The 22,384-nt window shown below is 42.9% G+C and overlaps 1 protein-coding gene across 1 annotated transcript in view; it reads left to right on the top strand.

Annotated features, from left to right (window-relative positions):
- ADORA1 (adenosine A1 receptor) overlaps positions 1-20,902 on the top strand; it is a 60,498-nt gene extending 39,596 nt beyond the window's left edge. Inside the window, exon 3 of the mRNA XM_081914460.1 lies at positions 19,934-20,902. Within this exon, the coding sequence (XP_081770586.1) occupies positions 19,934-20,582 (649 nt within the window). The 3' untranslated portion in view covers positions 20,583-20,902. The remainder of the gene's footprint in view (positions 1-19,933) is intronic.
- The last annotated feature ends 1,482 nt before the right edge of the window (positions 20,903-22,384 follow it).

Genomic DNA, 22,384 nt, shown 5'->3' on the forward strand with positions numbered 1-22,384 from the left:
CTTGCCTGTGACTGCTCCAATTGGAGAACAGCCTTTACCAAAGTTGTCATGGGCTTGAAGACACTTGAACTCAGGACGCAAGGGAGAAATGTGCTAAGAAGAAGGCACACTTGGAAAATCAACACCGTGATCAACTCCCGCCTGGAAACCAATGTCCCTACTGTGGAAGGACATGTGGATCCAGAATTGGCCTCCACAGTCACTTACGGACTCATTGTTAAAACCGTGTTTATGGAAGACAATCTTACTCGGCTACGAGTGATCGCCAAAGAAGAAGAAGACAGCTTGTAGTTGTCTGGTGGGGACAAACCACGTTCCCAAGTTCAGAAAACACGCTAAACCAAACCATGGCTTATTCACAGCAGGACTAAGGAGAAAATTGGCTGGAATCTCTTCTCTGGGGACCTGTGCATTTGTGCTATGCCATTATTTGGCTTCGTGTTCCTTGTGGGCTAGCTAATTGACTCAGTCAAAAGGGAAATACTGTGGTTTTGCATTCTGTATAAATCTACGATTGAACCAAGAAGCTAAAGAGCAGTCCTTGATCCCTTGCCAGCTCATCAGGTGCAGCCACTACTGCAGTGGTAGAAGCATCTTGCAACTGGGTGGGCAAAACAGCTTTGTCGGCTGAGCCAAGCAGGTTGGCAGCGCCTCCATGTCAATGAGTTGAAGCATTAAGACATATCTTGGACGCAGAGCAGGAGGGAGGTTGTGGGACAAGACAAATTCTGACACTGGCCATGGGACAGCATCCTCCAGCATACCTAAATACAAGGCAGGCCAAGCAGCACAAACAACACCTTACAGACTCTGCCTGCCCCCCAGCATTTGCCACCTGAGACAGCTGTCCCACTTTGCCTAATGGTAGGGCCAACTATGATGGTTTGCTCATGGGGAATTAGAGAATTCACCAGAGATTTAGGAATTATGCTGGAAGCAAATGGACTGTTGAAAGGTGTTTTAAAGATAAAACCATCACCATAATAATAGAAAATAGTAGTCGCATTGGTTCTTTCCATTCAGTATGTTACACTCACTCTATTTTGACTAAGTGACATAGTAGCAAAGAAAAAGACCTCCAGGGCTTAGTGAAACATTTCCCAACCCTGCCATATCACCCCTTGGGAGGTAGTGGAACAAAATTAATCTTGTAAATACCATTGGCACGATGGAGTTTTCATGGGAGCAGAGGAATGGATCTACGACAGCATGCTTGGTAGCAAATTGGCAATTACACCTAAGAACCTTTAGGAGGCAAGAAATATCCTTAGAGGCTAGAGACAGACTAATGGCATTGGTGCCAGATGCCGTGAATCAAGATGTTAAGACTCATGTTGTGTGAAATGGAAGAAAGCCTTTACTTGGGAGAGCTGTAATGCATAGATGCACATTTTTTGTGGCTAGTACCTCTTCTGTTACCTCACAGCCTCTTCAGGGATTCATTCATAATGCTATAAATCTTAATGTTATGGTGCTAATAGGATCCCTGGCCCAAAGAATTCATTAACCAGGATATGTGTCAGAGTAGAAATGATCACCTCATGTTTGGGCTTATGTCTCCTGTTTCGATTGCTCATCGCACCATTCTTCATCCAGGGACAGCGCATGATGACCCAGAGATTATTTGTGTGTATTGAGGTAGCTTTGGTTTGTGGCGAATGAGTCACATGACCTGCTCCCCAAGAACACAAAGCTGACACAAGTTGAAGAAAGAAACAGCAACCAGCAGAAATCTTCTGGTTGAATGAATCAGCTAAAAGTATGATGATACTTAATTTCTCCAGAGGCAGACGAAATTCTCTAACACTTTATCATTAGCAGTGGCAATAGCACCACTTCCCTTCCCACTAAGGTTTTGTCTGACCAGCAGCAACTGTGTTCAGAGCCTGGCCACCATTTTGCATCCTCCACAATGCTCCAGTTCTACAGCCATTAAATGTTTATGTCACTATGAAGGGAGGGGCTGTGATTCCGTTCATTGTGAAACTGGGATGGGTGCATCTGAACCAATGTGCTGTTACTTTCTTTTTCTTTCTATACACATAAATTGAGATATTGCATATTCATTAACTGCCTTGGGAAAAACAGGACATCCAGGTTTTTTTCCCCCATGAGAGCACAGCAGCCATTTTGGCTCTCTCATGATTTCAGGCTGAGATCTTGCACACACACACACCCCAAAAAAGTCTTAGCCTGCATAAGTCTAATTTTGTTTGCAATATTCATTATTATGCCTTTAGGTTTTTTAAAGAACATATTTCCCTTTTTGTTCAGTTTGTTCCCAAGCAGTATCCCATCTCAAGGCATTCAATCCATTAGGAACAGACTGGGTAAGCCACACCCAATTTGAAGATTATGGTCCATGATTTTTTTTTTAAAAAAGCCACAAGAACTGCATCCAACTTTTTGCTACTCCATCTCTTAGTATCGGCAAACCTTTTTGAAAGTAACAGTGCAAGCCCACACATTTATTCAGAAGTAAAGTGCCCAGGTAAGAGGGTATAAGATTGTAATATATGGCAGGAGGATTGGATGTAGCTATACCACATTCTTCAGGAATGTAGTCCCATGCTTCCCTTACTCTGCAGCAATATCTGTCAAATTTCTGTCTGAGTATCTGAAAGAAAATATTGGCCATAGATACCTGATATGTAAACGGCTAAATGGTAGCAATAAAAAGTGGGCTTGTTATCTGTGGGCTCCTCTTAGCCATTAATGGAGCGGCTTGGATGTAACTGAATGTCTATGAACATTCTAATTTCTGAGGGTGAAGCTATAAGCCACAGAATGCTGATAAACTGTGCAGCTGCAGAGGGGAAAAGTAAAGGTCACTTGATATAAGAAGGGAATGGCATAGCAATAGACTTTTGTGGGTCAAGGAGCAAAGAGAACAGAAACACTGAGAGAACAGAGGTTCTAAATGGCATGCTGATTTTGAACTAGTAAGCTAATTCTCTGAAGGAGAATGTTTTAATATATATAACAATGATGAAGAATCCGGTAGATAGACTATTGGATGTTGTGACACAGTGATCTTTCTTTTGCAGTTAGTTTCCTAATGGTTCAGCTTCCATTTCATGTGTGATGACTTTGGTTTAGTGCTGAGGCACCTGTGCTAAAAAAGAATATAAGACATTTTTCATTTAACAAAAAAGTGGCAGGGGCGGGGGAAGCTGTGTAAAAACATCTTAAACCAAACTCGTGGTCTTATGGGAATCATTGTTAATTACTGATAATCTGAGGCTGCTTCTGTTATCCAGATAATCTAGAGTTGGACTTCCTGTAACACTACAATCTCAAAGCCTCTTCCTAGTGCAATACTCGTGATGTAGGCATCGGATATAAAGACAGTTGTTAACATTTTGAGATGCGTCTTTGTTGTTGTTTTTACATACGTTTCCCCCCCCCCCACTGTTTAGTGATTTCAGAGAATGAGCAAAAACTTATTTAAACTGAAAAGAGCCAAACCACCAAATCTGAGGTACCTAGTGAGACATTTAGAGCACTCCATAACAGTGGAGTTAAAAAACTTTTATCTCTGACATTCACTGGAGGTTATGAGGCCATTCTGCCCCACTCTGCTCCACTGATTGGGATCATTGAAGAAAATTTTCTAATAACCAGGAGGGAGCAGAAGCGGACAGCAGGAATTAGCCAAACTGAGGGTCCTCTGGATTTCCCTTTTCGACTTCCCACACTTTTCCCCCATGGTGTTCCCATTGCTGAAGAAGTTGCTGCCTAGAAGCACAGTTACGGTTCATAGGAAGGGCACTAAGGGATAGATAACATCACTCCATTACATCACCCTGTTTTGAATCATGGCACACTGTGGCCACCACCTCCAGCAGAGCCTGTGGTAAAACAACACAGCCCATTGTTTTTCAGGGATCAGTCAAAAGCTAGCAGTGCTCAAGTAGCACGACCACTAAACTTACTCAAGAATTTCCAACACAACAAAAACATTATACAGTGGTACCTTGGGTTACAAACTTAATTCGTTCCAGAGGTCCGTTCCTAACCCGAAACCGTTCTTAATCTGAAGTGTGCTTTTGCTAATGTGCCGTGCCGCCAGCGGGCAACTTCCACTCGCGTCCTGGGGCAAAGTTCTCAACCCTAGGTACTATTCCGGGTTAGTGGAGTTTGTAACCAGAAGTGTTTGTAACCAGAAGCGTTTGTAACCCAAGGTACCACTATAATCTGTGTTTACCTAGTATGGTTCCAGCGTCTGCTTGATTATTTTTGTCGTTCCCCAACCACATCAGGGGGAGAGAGGGAGACTGGCAGAGCTGCACATTTGACAGGTGTGTGGCCAACCCTCACCTGTCCAAACATGTGCCATCACAATGACGCCATGTGGTTGATGTGTCATCCCTGCCCACCTGTCAAATTTGACCCATGAGACTAATCCTGATAAGGATCTGGCTGATGGAGCCAAAGAAGTTTCCACACCCTGTTCTGTGTGAAAGAGTCTCTGTCAAGTGTGGAGAACCCCAGGCCAAATGCTTCACTCTAAGCTTCTTTACCTGAACCTCACCCTAAACCCCCTCTCCCCAGACCATGCCCCCCACTGGCCCTGCTTTTCACCCTCCTTGAGTGTTTTTGCCTGGCAGGAATGTGATAATGTTTGCCCTGATGGAGGATAGAGGGGCGTGTGTGTACCGTTCTGCACGATGATAACATCTGTACCAGTTGTCTCAGCCATGTTTGCCTCTGGTCCTGCCCCTTGTTGTCATGTGTCACCCACCCCACGAAAATTTCCCAGAAAGAAATGCCTCCTTCAGGCTAGAAAAAGGTTCCACACTCCTGGACTATGCTAATCTGTCACAATAGTGAAACTCAGAAGCCTTGTTTTCATCACATTCACTTGCCAGAGCAAGGAAAATCCATCAGTTTCTCTGGTGACTATTGCTCCTTTTCTGAGAAAAGTCCCAGAGCTGTAGACTTGCCATATGTCAGAAAAATTCCAGACATGTATTGGTTTTCGGGTGAAAAAATGGCGTCAGGGGGGAATTTTGCAGAATCGGCAAAATGTCAGGGAAAACCTGGATGTATGGCAACGCGATGAAAAAAGCAGCTTAAAATCACTATGTTTGGGTTAGGTTTACCTAAGAAAGCTCAACAATTTGGGTTTGTTCCCAAATATGAAATATTGAAATATGGCAAACCTAGCCTTCCCCTCTCCCCTAATTTGTGCTGCAGGTCCAAGTACCACCTCCGACAGAATCAGGGCACTCAGAACATCACCATTGCTGTGAGAAATGCTTTTCATAGCAGCAGGCACTCTTTTTTTATTTTAATGAAATCTTTATGCAAAAAAGATACCCTGAGAAGAATATCAATACTCCTGTGGATCAGAGGAACCAGCTCTCATTAGTACTTGTTGTATTCAAGAGTACATTAAGAAAGAGCTGGGAGACAGCTAAGTTTCCAGCCTAAAGCAAATTAAAGCCACCTTCTCGTCTCCATACTTGGAAGGAAAAAGTCTTCCACCAATTCCTTCAGTTAGCTGGTCCTTTGCCCATAGAGTTCCAGCTCATTCACCTCTGCTTGTCCCATGAACCTGTCTCCTTGTACTCCCTCCCTCCCTGTCTTCCAGAGCCGCTGTGAAGGACTGATAAAGTATGCCTTGTGACTTCTTTCTCATTATAAGTGAGCCATAAGGTGGGGTGGCAATATTTTTTAATTGCTGGATGTCTGCTGGCTTAAACATGGAAATTTCATGTGATGTTTACAGTTTACGTCTCTCCTTACTGTTCTCATCAGTGCTTAATTTAAATTAGGGCTTAACTTGCCAGGATTTAGCCTTCGTGCCTATAATCATAGCTGTCAACTTTTCCCTTTTCTTGCGAGGAATCCTATTCGGAATAAGGGAATTTCCCTTAAAAAAAGGAAAACGTTGACAGCTATGTATAATGGATCTATACATTGTCCTGGATCTATTAATGCTATTTGTCTGATTTGTGAGATTTACCCTTCCCTCCATCTGAGCTCAGAAGAGTGCTCTTTACCCACGAAGGCCATTAATCTTTCCTTGTTGCTTGATTAATCTTAACTCTATGGCCTTTCCCACTCTTAATGACTCACATTTTAAGGCACTACAGTAGGCAATAAATAAAGTATTTTATTACATGCAATGATTTATTGAAGGCCATGGGTGCAGAAAGAGATATTAAAGTGCTGTAGTGGAATGTTATCAGAGTTTGAGATACATCACAAGATTTGAATCTGCACAGGAATGAAAGTTGAAACATATTCAGCATCTCCAGGTGCCTTAGCTACCTTCTCTTTCTGGGTGCTCCATATTGGTTTGTGCAGCTATGTTCTGACAGGCTGAGGCTGGCATGTGTTAATAGGTGATGGTGAGAATGCTTTGATCCAGTCTTCCCTTACAAAGAAAATTGCAATTAACTTGGAGAAAGCAAAACAAATAATAGTAAAGAGTTTCTAAACCAAAGGGTTACTTAACCAAAATGGCTGCCATGCTCTCCTGGGGGGGGGGGGGAATGTGATGTCCTGTTTTTCAGGGTGCTGAAGGAGGTTGTGGGCATTATTTCAGAGCTGCTGGCTATAATTCTTTAGGGAACTGGTAAGGCTGTGGAAGCTTGATGATAGGCAAATATTTTCCCTGTCTTCAGAAAGAGAGGGGTATGGGAGAACAGGGAAACTACAGACTGGTTGGCCTGACATTAATGCTGGGCAAAATTATAGAACAGATTATTAAGTGGCTGACTTGTGAGCATCAAGAAAATAATGCTTTGATTAATAGGAGCCAGCATAGGGTTTTTGTTTTTAAGAATAAGTCATGCCAGACCAAGCTGAACTCCTTTTTTGATATAGTGACTAGTGTGGTAGATCATGGGAATGCTTTGAACATAGTATATCTTGGTTTTAGCAAACATTTGGCAGTGTCTTTCATGATATCCTAGTACTGTATGTATTGACAAGATGAGAAAATGTGAATCAGACAATGTGCTATTAAGTGGATTCACAAGTGTGTGTGCAATCCAACAAGTGCTCATTAATGGCTCTCTATCAAACTGGAGGGTGGTCTTGACTGTAGTGCCACATAGCTTCATCCTACACTCTGACTAGTTCAACAATTTTATAAATGACCCGGATGAGGGTGCAGAGGGGATTCTTATCAAATTTGCACATGACACAAATCTGCGAAGGATAGTTAACACCATGTAGAAGATAGAATCAAGGGTCAAAATAATCTTGACAGGATAAAACCAGCAAGTCAAATAGGATGGGAAAGATCTGTCTAGGCGGCAGAATAAATGAAATGGGTCTAGGTGCAGTAGAGGCAATCCAAACTCCTAGCTGGCAGTGGCAGAGCTTAATGGATCCTGTGCCTGCTCGGGCCTTTCCTTCTCCACCCCAAAAATACCCCATTTCTGGTTTTATTGCCAGCAGGAGCATATGCCCATTGTCTGGGTGGGCACATTATGACATTCCTCGTCAGTGAGTTTGTCCTGCTGGGGGTGGAGCTCTCCTACAGACAGAGGTTAACAGATCCAGGCAGGGCTGGATGGAGGGATACCTCCAAACTTCCTCCAGCACAATGGATCAGTGGTTTGGATTTCTCTGTCCTTGAGCCAGAAGTATGAGACAATTGCTTAAAAAGCTAATGCCATCCAAGACTGCATTAACAGGACCATTGTGTCCAAATCATAGGAAATAATAAGCTCTCTTCAGGCATTAAAAGCTTGTCCACATTTGAGCATTATTGAGCTGTTAATTCACATTCCCTCCCCCCCCCCATTTGAGTTAGACCAGAATAGTCTAACCCTGCACATATTTGAATTTGCATTTGAGGAACAACTTCAATCTTTTCCGTTCATCCCACCAGGCATTCCCTTTTGTGTCTGTCCCTATCTTCTAATTTGTTGATCCTTTTATGCCGATTAAGTTCAGATATGGCAAACGTGCAGATAGCTGCACTTGAACCGTGTTGGGTTGGGGGTTTTTTGAGCTACCCAGTAAGTGTGCAAAAGCACACTGTCATGCAGTTGTAAATTTGCTTGTGTTCTGATTTTGTGCAAATCTGAGGTATCAAAGTGGGGCAGGGGAGGAGGGGAGGGGAGAGAAATATTCCTTTATTCAGGATCACACCAGAAATAGTTATAAGCACAGCGAGAAAAGAAAATATTGAGGAAGTAGTGGGCATGGAAAGGGGAGTAGCAGAAAGTGACAACTGATGCACCCACCCCAAAACACCAAAACAAATTGTCTGTGACATTGAGCAGTTTGGAGCCCAATTTACCAGATTACCAATAACTATAGGATAATCCAGAATTTACAGTGAGAATGCATTGAGATTGGCATTGTTTGGCAGTAATGTCATACGCATGGGTAGGCAAACTAAGGCCCGGGGGCCGAATCCGGCCCAATCGCCTTCTAAATCCGGCCCACAGACGGTCTGGGAATCAGCGTGTTTTCACATGAGTAGAATGTGTGCTTTTATTTAAAATGCATCTCTGGGTTATTTGTGGGGCATAGGAATTCGTTCATTCCTTTTTTCCAAAATATAGTCCAGCCCCCCACAAGGTCTGCGGGACAGTGGACTGCTGAAAATGTCTCCTGACCCCTGGTCATGCGGATTACACAAACCAAATGGGAATGCGAACAGCGAACAGCAACGTACAGTAAACTCCAGTGTGGACAAACCCTATACATTCTAAGCCCCAGCATTTGCAGCATAGAACAAACTATCTGTGCTGATGGTTTGCCCATACAGCTGTATGGTCTTCAAACATCTAAACGGCTGTCATGCAGAAGATGGAGCAGGCTTGCTCTGCCCTGCTCCAGAGGGCAGGACCAGAAATTGCAGGGAAGCAGATTTGGACTAAACATGAAAAGAAATTTCCTGACAGTAACATATCCCCCAGTTGCTATTTATATAACAAGAATCAGGCATGTTGCATTTACTATATAATATAGTTTGGCCCTCAGCTCATGAAAGGCAGGATAACAATCCAACAGATAAATCAGGTAAATCACATTCCTGGTTGTCCCTAGTTAATAGATACTGTGAGCATATAAAATACATCTTCGATGCCTATCACAAAAATGAATCTTGTAAAACTCTGAAGACAAATAGATTTTATTGTGGCATCAGCTGTTGCAGACTAGAACCACTTCTTCATATGAGCTCTAATCCATGTAATTCCCCACACACACTTGGCATTCCCTTCATGCGGCTGAAACAGGATCAGGGAGCCATAGTGACTGTCATAATGTGTAGTTTCAACTTTAGCAGCTATGCACGTTTCATAGGATGCATTTGGATTCATTGTGGAGGAATGATGAAAGTATGTCATATCCAATCAAATTGGCACCTGGAGCAACTTTGGATATGAACTTGACACACCAAAAGTGCTTAGTATATATGGGACTGCCAAAAAAATATTATGGAAATAGGGGGTTGATTTATCATTAGTGTGGGAAGGATTGCATGTATATAGGCAATATCTTGCTCATGTTAACTAAACATGTTCTTTTATGTGCCCCTGTGCATGCTGGTATTATAGCCGCAAACAAACATGGTTGCAAGACTTCACAGCTAAACTGTCATTTTTGGATGATGTTAGATACTATGGTTATCACAAAACCTCTGTGTGGATAGGAACATGCCCCTCTGGAGCCCTGGGAGCAGGCAGGTCCTTAGTGAAGGGTCCTAAAGCAGTGGGGATGGTCCATAAGGGTAGATGATACACTGCCCCACCAAACTCAATCAAGCTTAATTAGTTTTTAACACTTGCTGGATTAGAAGAATCTGGCACATAGTTTAGCACCCCAAGCCTTGATTAAATTCTAACACTTGCTAGATCTAGGGCTTATAGGAATCTGGCATCCACAGACTCGTAACACTATCATCAATGCAACTAAATGTAATGTGTAAAAGGAAAATGAAGCTGGTAAATTGTCACCATTTTGCAATGTGCAACTTTTATATATATTGAGTAAGGTCAGGAACAGAACATCTACATGAACTGAATCAGGGAGAGGGAGTTGTGTGTGTGTGAATTAACCCCAAGCCTCTTGATCTCTACATAGTCAAGGCACAGATCTGAGCTGATGTTTCCACACTGGGTCCCCTCTCTGTGAATCCTCCAATCTCACAGGAGATTCCAAGACAGATCCAGAAATAGCAGCCAACAGCAGAGCGGATACTTTGCCTTGAGCTTTCACAACCAGGCTCCTTCCTCTCTTCCTGCCCCTTACAACTCTCAAAGGAATTTGCAGGCTTCCACCCAACACAGCTCCAAGGACTTCCCCATTTATTAAATGTCTCCATGCTTATGTTTATGGCTCAGCAGCTGGAGTTGCAGAGATGAGAACTCAAAGGTGCTGTGAGAACCAGGCAGTTAGGAGAGAGACAGCATGGGGATTACCAAATGATCCCATGGGATGAAGAGAAGCTCTTGCACAAAAGGGTATGCAGCTTCCGCAAAAGCTCTGCCCGTTTGGCTCCCTCCTTCCGCACACTGGGAGACAATGAGACATAAGAGCTCAAGGGTTGGCCTTGTATGAGGGAGATCTGTGTTTGAAACATCCCTCAGCCATGCAGCTCACTGGATCAGACCCAGAGTAAGCTACTCCACAGGGTAGCTGCGGGGTGGAGCACACACTTTGTATGACATCTTAAGCTCCTTGGAGGAAGGGCAGGATAGAATGAGATGACTAAAAGGATGGGATATTGCATATCAATTATGGATCTGAAAGCTTGGCCAAGGTAATATAATCCCTCAATGTGTGAAAATTTATCGTTTCAAACAATGTGGACCATGTGCCAGACATATATTTCCAATGTCTCCCATTGACATTGATCCTTAATTTCCAGTGCAGACATTCCAAGTTCAGGTGCAAGCTGGCTTGATTGTCCGTTCCCAACCCTGGGAATTGTCAGGGGCTGTTTCAAGACTGTGGGATTACAGCATCAAACAAACTCTGCATTCTAAACCATCTTTAAGTTTTATTTAGGACTTTCTCCCTCTGTGACTGCTGTCTCCCCTGGTCAGAGGAAGTCATTAGCATTCTTAAGTAATTCCTGGTTCCTCCCAGGTTGTGCAGTGCACTCTGGCTGCATCTAGTGTCTCTTTCAAACTGTTTCAGGGGCAGGGCATTTAACAGAATTCTCAGAACCTCACTAAAGCTCACCTGTTAAACCTTGCCTATTGAATTTGGACTCCACACAGATGTTGGCAGCTTGAATTAATTTATTTACAGGGCTATATACAGCTCTCCTTTGGCAGGGCTCTTAACATAAGCCTGCAGCAGGGTTCCTCTTTAGGGTGAGGGGAGTGGCAAGTATGGTGGCTAGGTTATCCTTTAAAGAAACCAGGGCAGTTACGTCACTATGCCTCAATACAATTATTAAGCTATAGCTCCCACTATCTTTTTCCTTTCTTTTCTTAATGACATCACCTGTTTGACGTTTAAACAGTGTGAAACAGATACTAAGCGCTGTGTAGCTATCGTTTCAGTGAAGAGGATGTGAAATATACTCAGAGTCGAGAGTTGATTTCATGCTCTTTATTCAGCTCATAGTGGTGAGGACGAAATGGAAGTTCCCCCAGAAGGTCTGCTTTAGATACCGTATTTTTCACCCTATAGGACGCACCGTCCCATAAGGCGTACCTAGTTTTTTTTGGGGGGGGAAATAAAGGGGGGGAATTATTTTTTCCCCCAGGTGCGGGGCTGGGGCGGGGGAGGTCCGCCCGAGCTTCCCCAGACCCCAGCCCCGAAACAGGCAGCTCTCTGCAAGCCGTGGGAGCCCAGCGCTGGCTCCCGCTACTTGCGGAGAGGTCCGCGAAGCCTGGATGCGCTGAGCTCAGTGCGGGCAGGCTTCAGCGTGCAGGCAACTCTCCGCAAGCAGCGGGAGCCCAGCGCTGCGCTCCCGCTGCTTGCGGAGAGGTGCGCGAAGCCTGGAGAGCGAGAGGGGTCGGTGCGCATTCGCCCCATAGGACACACACACATTTCCCCTTCATTTTTGGAGGGGAAACGTACGTCCTATAGGGTGAAAAATACGGTACATTGTTTACACAATGGGCCCATGCGACTGGCTAATTCCAGGATTCTCCTGTAGGCCAGTCAGGTTGTGGATTCACTTCCACCTGCAGCTGGACCAATCATACTGCTGCATTGTTCTAGGACCAATCAATTGTTCTAGGACTGCTGCATTTTGGATCCTGTTGTTCTAGGACCAATCAAATTGCTGCATTTTGGATCCTATTCAACTCAGTACATAACAAGGATGCATAAAATAAACTAACAAATTCACTTTTATTAAACTGGGACTGGGAACAAACACCCAGGTCTAACTTAAACTGCTCAATGTTCTATACAACGCACCATAGTTTCAAGAACTTTGTGGATAATTGCCTGAGCTTCCGCGTCTGCTGGGCATCCAGGAGACTTTTCAGATCACAAGCAAGGACAGGAAGAGAGTAAGAAGCAGAAGCCGAAATGGAGCAAGATCAAAGAGCTTTTGTTGAGGGATTTTCAAAGTCTTCGATTCTGCCTCTGGAATAATAAATTCAAGGAGCTGCATTTTAGATTTGCCCTTAAGCTCCCACTTATTTTGCTTCATTTTGTTGATAAGCTTGGCATTTTTCACAGATGTTGGGAAGCTGAAGTATGAATTTCTATGCTGGGCCAGCATCCTGTTTGCCTCTTTTAGGCTTGCAAGTGCTTCAGGAAGATGCAGGGCAAGAAAGTGAAAACCACCCACTTTTGTGACAGCCAAGCAAATGGTATTTGAACCCAGAGTCTTTATTCATTGTAGCTAGTAGCCACAATAAGTCACTCTTCCATGCAGGAGTGCCATGCTCCCCACTCCTCTCACAATTTTGGCATACAGTACTCGGTTTATTTATATACATCATCTCCTACAGAAACAATTGTGCTCAAAGCGGTTCAGCATAAAACAGTCTAAATACAGTAGCCACAATAACAGTATGTTAGAAAAAGTATAATAGCACTACAGAAAACCTACAAAATAAACCATTAACAGTTCATTTAACATATACCAAAATTTAAGTGGGCCTAAAGATCACCAGTTTTCAGTTACCTCACATCCAAAAGTATCTCCAAAAGCTGATAACCACACACACATACACACAATCTTTTATGACTTAACCTCAAAAGCTGGAAAGTTCCCTACGAATTCTTCTGCAAGCAGCTTCCTCAGGGCTGAAGGGTAAGGCACAGACAGAAACAGTCATCCCCTGATAGCAAAAAGAGTCTCTCTTCTCCCACAATTTAATAAACTTCTTTATTTTAGCTCCAAGCTGTTCGAGCATTTATTTGTTTCCGCTTTTAGAAGTGGGTTTTATTTGTATCATTTTTTAAATGAAGGGTTTTACTGCTTCTATGCTGCAAGTCACTTTGAAATTCAAAGAAAGAGGGTCATAAATATTTGAGGAAAAGAAAGAATAACATTATTCATAGCAAAGAGAAGAGGATCTGCCCCTGAGTTATTTTTGTGCTGGTCTTATCTTGAAACTCCTGACAAGCAGTTTTACTAGTTAAATCCACTGATAAATTGCAAGAGACAAGTCACTGAATGTAGCCAGGACCCCTGCACAGTACATGAAGGATTTGTATTACTGTAAGTGCATTTACTCTTTCTGCTCATAACACTGGTAGGTGTCAAGAAAGTGACTGTAGTGCAATAAAGCTTGCTGGTTAAATTCTTCAGATCATTGCTGGAGGCCTCCTCCTGGTGTCTCTGCTGTCTAAAGTTATGCAGATGACAACCATGGAGAGGATTTCTAATCCCCTGAGCAGGTAGATACCTGCCTTTTCATCTGTCATCTTCAAATGATAGCTACACTACTGGTTGGGTTGTATCTAGAAATCATGGCCTCGGATGTGGAAGCTGCTCTAGCTTTCCTATATGACAAGGATGAAGGACCTGTGGTTCCCTAGATGTTGTTGGACCCCAACTTCATCTGCCCCAGTCAGCATCTCCAGTGGTCAGGGATGATGGGAACTGAAGTGCAGAACACTGGGAGGCTTACATGTCCCGCTCCCACCTCCTCTATGAGTACCATGCATTGACTTGTTGTGGTGAGGGGGAAGCATTTTGCACATGCTCAGAAACACCATCTTCTTTCCTATTGCTTCACGTCTTCTAAACCATAGTTCTTGCATAGCAATGAAGTTCTGGGTGTGATCCAACGTGGATGAAAACCCTCATGTCACTGGCAGTCACCTCTCCTGGTCCTTTGTCCCACATGCAGACAAAAATAACAAGTTCTGTTTTGGAAAATTTCAAATGCATTAAAAGGATTGACAGCGGGATTGCGTTATCCCTAGCTGTGAATCTCCAAGCTTGAAGCACAATGGAATTTATGCTTACTAACAGCTTGGCTTCAGGAGGGAATAAATCTGTTGCGTGAATTCAGTCAGGTGACTCGGCTTGCTGAAACTTCAAAGACACTTAGGGATGTGATTGTTGTGAAGAGGCAGGCTGCTCATTTAGCAAAAGTGCACCTCATGCGAGTGTCTGATCTTCAGAAGCTCCATGGCAACGGCTCCGCTGAGATTTGTTGAAATAAATTCTCTTTCTCGCTTCCATGGGTGAAATTACATCTGTACGTGAGGCAGTGACAAATGTCCAACCTCAATTATTATTATTTTCCCCAAATCTTAACACAATTTTCAGGTAATCTCTTAAACTGGAAAAGCAGCTCTTGTTTTTTTTGTGTGTGTGTTCAGGTAATTTTGTTTTGTTTTGAAGCACTTTGCTTGGCTATCCTGAGGATTCAAATAGTTATTTCCATTAGAAATATTTTGTGTCCCATTCCATTTTGTGAAGTGGGCTTTAGCTCGTGAAAGCTCAGGCCACGTTAGTCTGAATTGCCACAAGATCAGTTGTGACTGGTGACCAGTGGGACTGGTAGGACAAAAAGCAGGAAGGTCACCAGTAGGTGGAGCCACCGCTGCCTTGGCTCTTTGCCTTCCTCTTCTGAGGTTTCTGCATGGGGTTCTCCAGCTGGAGCCTCCTACCACTCCCCATTATCCAGCCAGTCCCTGACACTGAGGGCAGACTGGGATTGATGGGGCAATGCCCTGTTCTCCTTAATAGAACAACCTCCGCTGGGGAAATTGCTCCTTGCTGCATCTCCTTTCCCGCCATATCGGAAATAATGTTTCTTATTACTCTTTTATGAGGCACCTACTCTGTTTCCTAATCATTTAAGAAATGGTCTTCTTCATTTATGAAGATGTTGTGATGGTACTCCTCTGCGGTGTGCCTTTGTGGTCTGGATGCATAGTGTATGAAAGGATCGATGGGTATCTCAGCTGACAGAAACCTATGAGGCATGGAAGTTCCCTGGCCACAATCCAGCACATGAATAAGTGGTTTAAGTGCCGCTGCTTACTTTGAGCTGAACTATAGATGTGTACGTTATCCACTCTAGAGCTGAAAAATGCACCAGCTGAAAAATGTTTCCACATAATATTTCTTCTCATTCTCTACATGCACTGTAAAACCACTCATTGCCTTACTACCATAATTTTTGGTCATTTTATGCAGTCTCCCTTGAGTGCCCAGTATGAACCCTCCACCATCATTCTGTCCATTTGCCTGTAAACCTTTGACCCCAAACAACTACAATGCAAGTGGGACACAAACTAAGCAGCAGAGAGAAGAGATTTAGTTCCACTCCATTTAAGACAGAAAGAGACCACAAGGGCAAATATAATGTTCTGGCTTTACAGAAGCAGCTGTGGTCTAACAAGCAGAACCTACAGGCAGAATTTATACTACTACTTTGCCATGTTATGAAAATGTGGACTCTACTTTTTTTCAGGACATGAAAGCACCGCTTGCACAAAGTCAAGCTTACAGTTTTTAAACAGAGTAAATATAAAGGGTTTTTCAAAGTTCAGATATACTTCTGAAAATCTGTGGGGTTGTATCCAACTAAGCTGTGCTCCGAGTAGATTCACTGAAATTAAAATGCCTGTTACTCATGCTCATTCATTTTAATGGGTCTACTCTGAGTGTCTGACCTTCTCCCCTTGCAAAAGCCTAGGTATATCCTTACTGAGAGCAAATTTTCACATGTAAGGTTCTGAGCAAGGGAGGACATGGGTCCCAAATCTTAACAGATGCCAGTCCTTGTCAGATGCAAGCAATCTTTGCGCATGAGACAAATGTTATGTCCTCTCACTGCTGTTTTCTCTAATTGGAATGGGATATTGTTTGTTACCCTGTGTGCCGGGCTGACACTCCATGTTGCCGATTTATTTTCTGTAGCCTCATGATCAAAGGTTAAACATCTCAATTCCTGGGGATTTTGGCACTGCCTGCATCTCTCCTCATTAGCCCTGATGCGTTCCTACTGGAGCATTGCCACTCGCTTCTCCTGCCTCCCAAATGATGCTTGCAATGATGTTAATAACCTTCCTTGGGCACAGTGTGTTTAGAGTACTGGTCACTCATCATCTCAACGTTCCAGCCATTAAATGTAGGAGTGTAGTGCATCTATGGTAGACCTCTATTTCAGGGTTTTATGGGTTTGGGATGGACAAAAGTCATTTCAGAGTCCAGTTCAAACGACTGGTATTAACCTATAAAGACACATAGGGCTTTACATTCTTTCCTCTTCTGACATGAGCCTACCTGAACCCTGAGGTCATCACTGGAGGCTTTGAGAGTTATTCAGTGGGTGTGTGGGATGATAAAAGATCATTTTCAGCTGTTGCCCTCTGTTTATGGAATTCTCCCACAAGTGAGGCTCATCTGGTACCAACACTAACAAATTTTCTGTGTCAAGTAAAGATGTCTCTATTCTTCCAGATATTTGTTGCTTGGTATTATTTGGCTTTGCTGAGGTGGAACAATAGTTCCAGTAATGATTATCTGAACCTTCGGGAGGAAGTCATCATCACCCATAATGTGCATACTCATCTCTTTGGTCTCACTGTCACCTCCAGACATTGCAGATTAAGCTGGTATCCTTTGCTTTCATACTCTAGTTAATCATGCAAATTAAAATACCTACTCTGCAGATAACCAAGCACTGGAAGAAAAGAGGGAATCTAAAAATTACATTACCCTTTTGTTAATGGAATCGTTGCGATTAAAGTATTGTGTAGCAGAAACAAGCTGCACTTACTATCTTGAATGTGAACCTCCCAGGTTGCATCTAATTTGTGTTCCATTTTTGAGTCACTTAAGGTGATTAGAGTCCTCTGAATAGTGGCTGTCAAAGCAGAACAGATCTCCAGCTTTCTGTACACTTGGACATTTTCACTGCTTTGAGCCTGACACTTTTACAAAATGAGGGTTCCTTTGGTCTACCCTTCACTTGCCAGCACATTAGAGATGATTAGTCTTCCACTGGCCTTGGGCTGAACGAAGGTTGTTGTTTCTGTTGTTGTTGTTGTGTTACTCTGCCCCCTGAGCACCCCCTGACTGTTTCCCCTATGAGATCATCCTCCGACTCAGCAGGATAAACTAGCACTCCCTTTATATAAGCAACGTCAATGAAAACGACAAAGTAATTGCTCTGTGTCACCCTATTATTGCTGCATTAGATTTGCCAGCACATTGCATTGTGGGAATTTAATTTTCTCAGAAATGATATGGCATCATCACACAAACTTAATTGTCAGCCTATCTCTAAACAGGAATGGGCAAATGGAAGGATGATATTCTTTGGTTGACCTTTGGTGGCACTCAGAAGTGGTTGAGTGAGGCCGCCGCCTCATGCTATCTAATGGTGGGGCCATTCCTGATATGGGTAGTATTTTTTTTAGTGCACACAATTCATGCAGTGCTCTGGCAATGCACAAAATTTGAAGTATTCTAATTATCAAGTATAAGTGCAGAGAATATTCTGTCTGTGTGCTTTCTTCTCTTGTATAGGTATGAATGATGCTTGTTTATAATAAAATACTTTTTAAAAAGAACAACTGTTTAGCCACTTCTTTACTATCTGCTTGCTTTAGGGAAAACCCAGATTTACTGCATTTTGACTGCAAATTGATTTTTAATCAAGGATTCCATTTGTTCTGAATTTCTTCAGGACTTCTGTAGGCCACTCATATTATTCCCATGATACAGGTTGCAACTAGCCTTACGCCACTCACTTCATGGCTCAGATGAGATTCAAAGTGGGGGCCTCCAATTCAAAACCTGTGCTGTTTTCACTCCTTGGCTCACCACAAAACCAATTCACCTATGGACTTTAGGTTCAAATACAGGGAAACACATATAGTAAAACGTGGCTTTGATGCTAGGACACTCTTCAAACAATTTATGATAGATGCAGTTTGGGAGCCAATGTGGTGTAGTGGTTACAGTGGTGGACTAGGACCAGGGAGACACGGGTTCAACTCCCCCCACCCCTTAGCCATGAAGTTCACTGGGTAACCTTGGGCCAGTCACTGTCTATCAGACTAACCTACTTGTGAGGATAAAATCAGGAAAGGGGAGAATTGTATGCTACCTTGAGTTCCTTGAATGAAAGGCGAGGTATAATTCATCTCACTAAGGAAGATTCAGCCTGTTTGTGACAACAGATTCATTTTGCTCTGAAAGGAGAGCTGAATTATTCCCATGGATACTTTTCCTATTGCTGTTTGTCTTGTAAAAACACAGCAGCTGCTGGTGTTGACCTATAAAGCCTTACACGGCTCAGGACCGCAATACCTTAAGGACCACCTCTCCCTATGCAAAGCAACACGGACCCTGTGCTTGTCATCTGAGGCTCTTCTCTACATCTCCCTCTCCCTGAAAAGTTTGCACGGTGACAACACAAGAACGGGACTTTTCTCAGTTTTAGGTAGAAGTCACAAATTATACCTACAAAGGAGGAATGGATTTGTAAACTAAATGAATATTTAATTTTGGCAAAATTAACTGCTATAATAAGAAATCAGTCGAATAAAAAATTTAAAAAGGAGTGGAAATGTTTTGATGAATATATGGCAAAATATTGCTCAAAAAAAGATACGCTAATATGCCTAGATTAAAATGTGAAGTACTGGAGGGAAGAAAAATTAGTAAGGAAAGATAATAAGAATATATAAATGATTTGAGAAGATTGTAGAATGCAAAGATTATTGTAAATTGTATAATGTGGAGGAAATCGAGTGGGGGCGGAGGGAAGTGGGAGGAAGGAGAAAAGAATAATATGATGGATTGAGGAAATATAAATGTAAATGTATGGTGGGATGGGGAGGAAATAGTGTTGGCTTTGGTACACCTGTATTGTAATGTAATATGTGAAAACCAATAAATAAATAAATAAATATTATTATTTTTAAAAAGAACGGGACTTTTCTGTGGTGGCCTGTGGAACGCTCTCCCCAGAGAGGCTCGCCTGGCACCATCAAAACATGTCTTAAGATGCCAGGCAAAAACTTTACCCAGGCCTATGGTTATTAAATAACATACGGCCTGTAAAAGTGTTGGGGAGAGAACTGTTAGGGAGAGGAATGTCAGTATGCTTTTTATGATGTTCTGCAATGTGTTTCTAATGTTGTACACCACCCTGAGATCTTTTGATAAATACAAATTGGTATACAAATTGAATAAATAATAGTAATGAATAATAATAAATGCCAGGTAAGACTTAATTGTCCATCTTATTACCCCAGTATTGTCTGCTCAAAGTGGCAGTGACTCTCCAGGGTCTCAAGCAGACTAAGGTCTTTGCATTTGCTTGCAGCTTATGTTTACTTCTGCATGCAAACCATCTACACACCAACACTTAATTATGTCCCCTGTCCAAACATTGTGAGAGCTGAACTGCGTTGCCACTTGACTGGCTGAAGAAGTGTGCATGCACACGAAAGCTCATACTAATAACAAACTTAGTTGGTCTCTAAGGTGCTACTGGAAGGATTTTTATTTTATTTTGCCTGTTAAAGACCTTAATACATATTTTGTTTCTTATTTCTGCAGCTACAAGAGTGTGGTGACTCCTAAGCGTGCTGGAATCGCTATCGCTTGCTGCTGGCTGGTCTCCTTGCTCGTCGGGCTGACCCCCATGTTTGGCTGGAACAACTTGAACGAAATGCAGAAGAGGGCGAACGCCAGTCAGCTGATGAACACCAGTCAGTCAGAGTTCACCGTCAGTTGCCAGTTTGAGAACGTTATCAGCATGGAGTACATGGTCTACTTCAACTTCTTCGTGTGGGTATTGCCTCCCTTGCTCATCATGCTCATCATCTACCTGGAAGTGTTCAAGATCATCCGCAAGCAGCTTAATAAAAAGGTCGCCTCCTGCTCGACGGATCCAGAGAAGTATTATGGGAAGGAGCTGCAAATCGCCAAATCTCTTGCCCTCGTCCTCTTCCTGTTTGCTGTGAGCTGGCTGCCTCTGCACACTCTTAACTGTATCAGCTTTTTCTACCCGTCGTGCAAGACCCACAGCAGCCTCACCTACATTGCAATATTTCTTACGCATGGGAACTCTGCCATGAACCCCATCGTCTATGCCTTCAGAATTAGAAAATTCAGGACCACGTTCCTGCAGATCTGGAACCATTATTTTTACTGCAAAGGGGACAAGCACATGAACAATATTGATAACACTGACATTGCCATCTAGGAGTCGACTGGTGCCAGGCTGGCCTGCAGCCTTCAAGCCACATGGGGTGCTCTATAAACATCCCTTTCATTGTCCAAATGGCCAAGTTGGCTTCATCTCCATTATACGCAAGGCCTGCTCCTGGGCAGAGCAGACAAAGCCCAGAGCCAATCAAGGGCATTATTTATTACTACTAGTAATATTCATTTTACCATCTGGTATTCTAGGAGCTGTTCTTTCCCCTCCCATTTTTTGGAAGCAAGGTGACACTTATAATTATGCATTTAAAGGGGGACTATGCCAACAGAACGTATATTTCATTCCAATAAAGAGGAAACGAATCTCTGTGGTTTAATTAATGGGGAGTTGTACTCGCTATGGAATTTAATATTCTCATTGGTAGCAGTAATCTTAATTGCATTTATGAGTTGCCTCTGCAAAAAAACAAAAACCAGCTCTGGACAACTTACAGGTTTAAAACAAATACACAACATACAATTTGACATATACAGGGTTGTATCTAACAGTATCACACAGCTCAGCCAATGATAAAGTGAAAAGGGACAGAAGCAATTTTCAGTGATTCTACCTCCTTGCTGCAGCCCCCATATCCTTAAATCTGGGGACTGGCATAAATAGTTCTCTAACCAAGCACTGCCAGGAATTAACCGGAAAAAAGAAGCTGCTGCCATGATCACAATGCTGAATCTGTGTTCAAACCCTACTGCAATTAATGAACATTTATTAGAATTATGGTGAGGCAGCAGGTTAACTTCTACATTTGTCACAGGGGGTTATTTTGTATGTCCTGACAACAATTTCATTTAACGGTTTCAGCAGTACAGCTGCCTCATGTGGTCTTGTTCTGCTGACCCATAGGCCAATGTAGCTTATTTCTACAAAATGAAAGAACAACACCTCACAGAGCGTGATATCAGTGCAAGCTGGCTTGTGTGTATTGAATTGCTTCTTGCTGGAAATAAATGTTCCTGGCTTCAGAGTGCAGATTCAATCTTGTTGTTTGAGGTAGAGCCTGAGTTCAGATGCAAGTTGGAAGGGCCTCCTTTTCCTCTCTCTGCAAGTACATGCCCTGCTGTGCCCCAGAGGCACGAAATGAATACAAGAAAGAAATCAAATAAATAGGTTACTTGGTAAATAATCAAACGCACGTACATCACCAGTCCCCTGAACCTGCTATGTAAGTTGGTGATTTGGAGAGGCCTCAGGGACATCAGCACACTTTGCATGTGTGGGGGTACCCTGAAAAACAAGCAAGGGCTCCAAAGCTGAAATTAACCAGGTACCACAGGATGCTTAATAAACTTGCATACATTGTTGACCCAATTAGCTCAAGTATCAGTGTTGGTCAAAAGTAAACTAACACTTGCAAGTGTTATAGCACTACATTCCCAAACATCCCTTTCATTAAATTGTTCCCATGTTATTCCAGGTTATATGGCTGCATTTTTTCCCATAAAGCAGCATGTCTGTCAGATGTGCCAACTTGAATAAAATATTGGGGGGGGGGGTGTGCAGGCAAGCCCCACCCCCATAATCAATCACATGACTCAGCACACACACAAACACAAACACCATTTGAATGGCAATGCCCATCAACTTTGGAAGGGTCTGGTCTCCTCAAACATTTTAGGCCTTAGGGTGTGTGTGTAAAGGGATCACAGTCCCTAAGAGTTGGGTCCTACCATGTCTGTTGAGGTGACTAAAATGAAATTGCCAAAGAGAGCAAAACGGATAAAGCCTACATCAAATGAATTAGGCAGATACTGATAAGCGTGAAAATATTATAGAAACCTAACAGAAGA

The sequence above is a fragment of the Podarcis melisellensis genome, assembly GCF_964234715.1.
Source record: "Podarcis melisellensis genome assembly, chromosome: 6".
In the NCBI taxonomy this organism is placed as follows: domain Eukaryota; kingdom Metazoa; phylum Chordata; class Lepidosauria; order Squamata; family Lacertidae; genus Podarcis; species Podarcis melisellensis.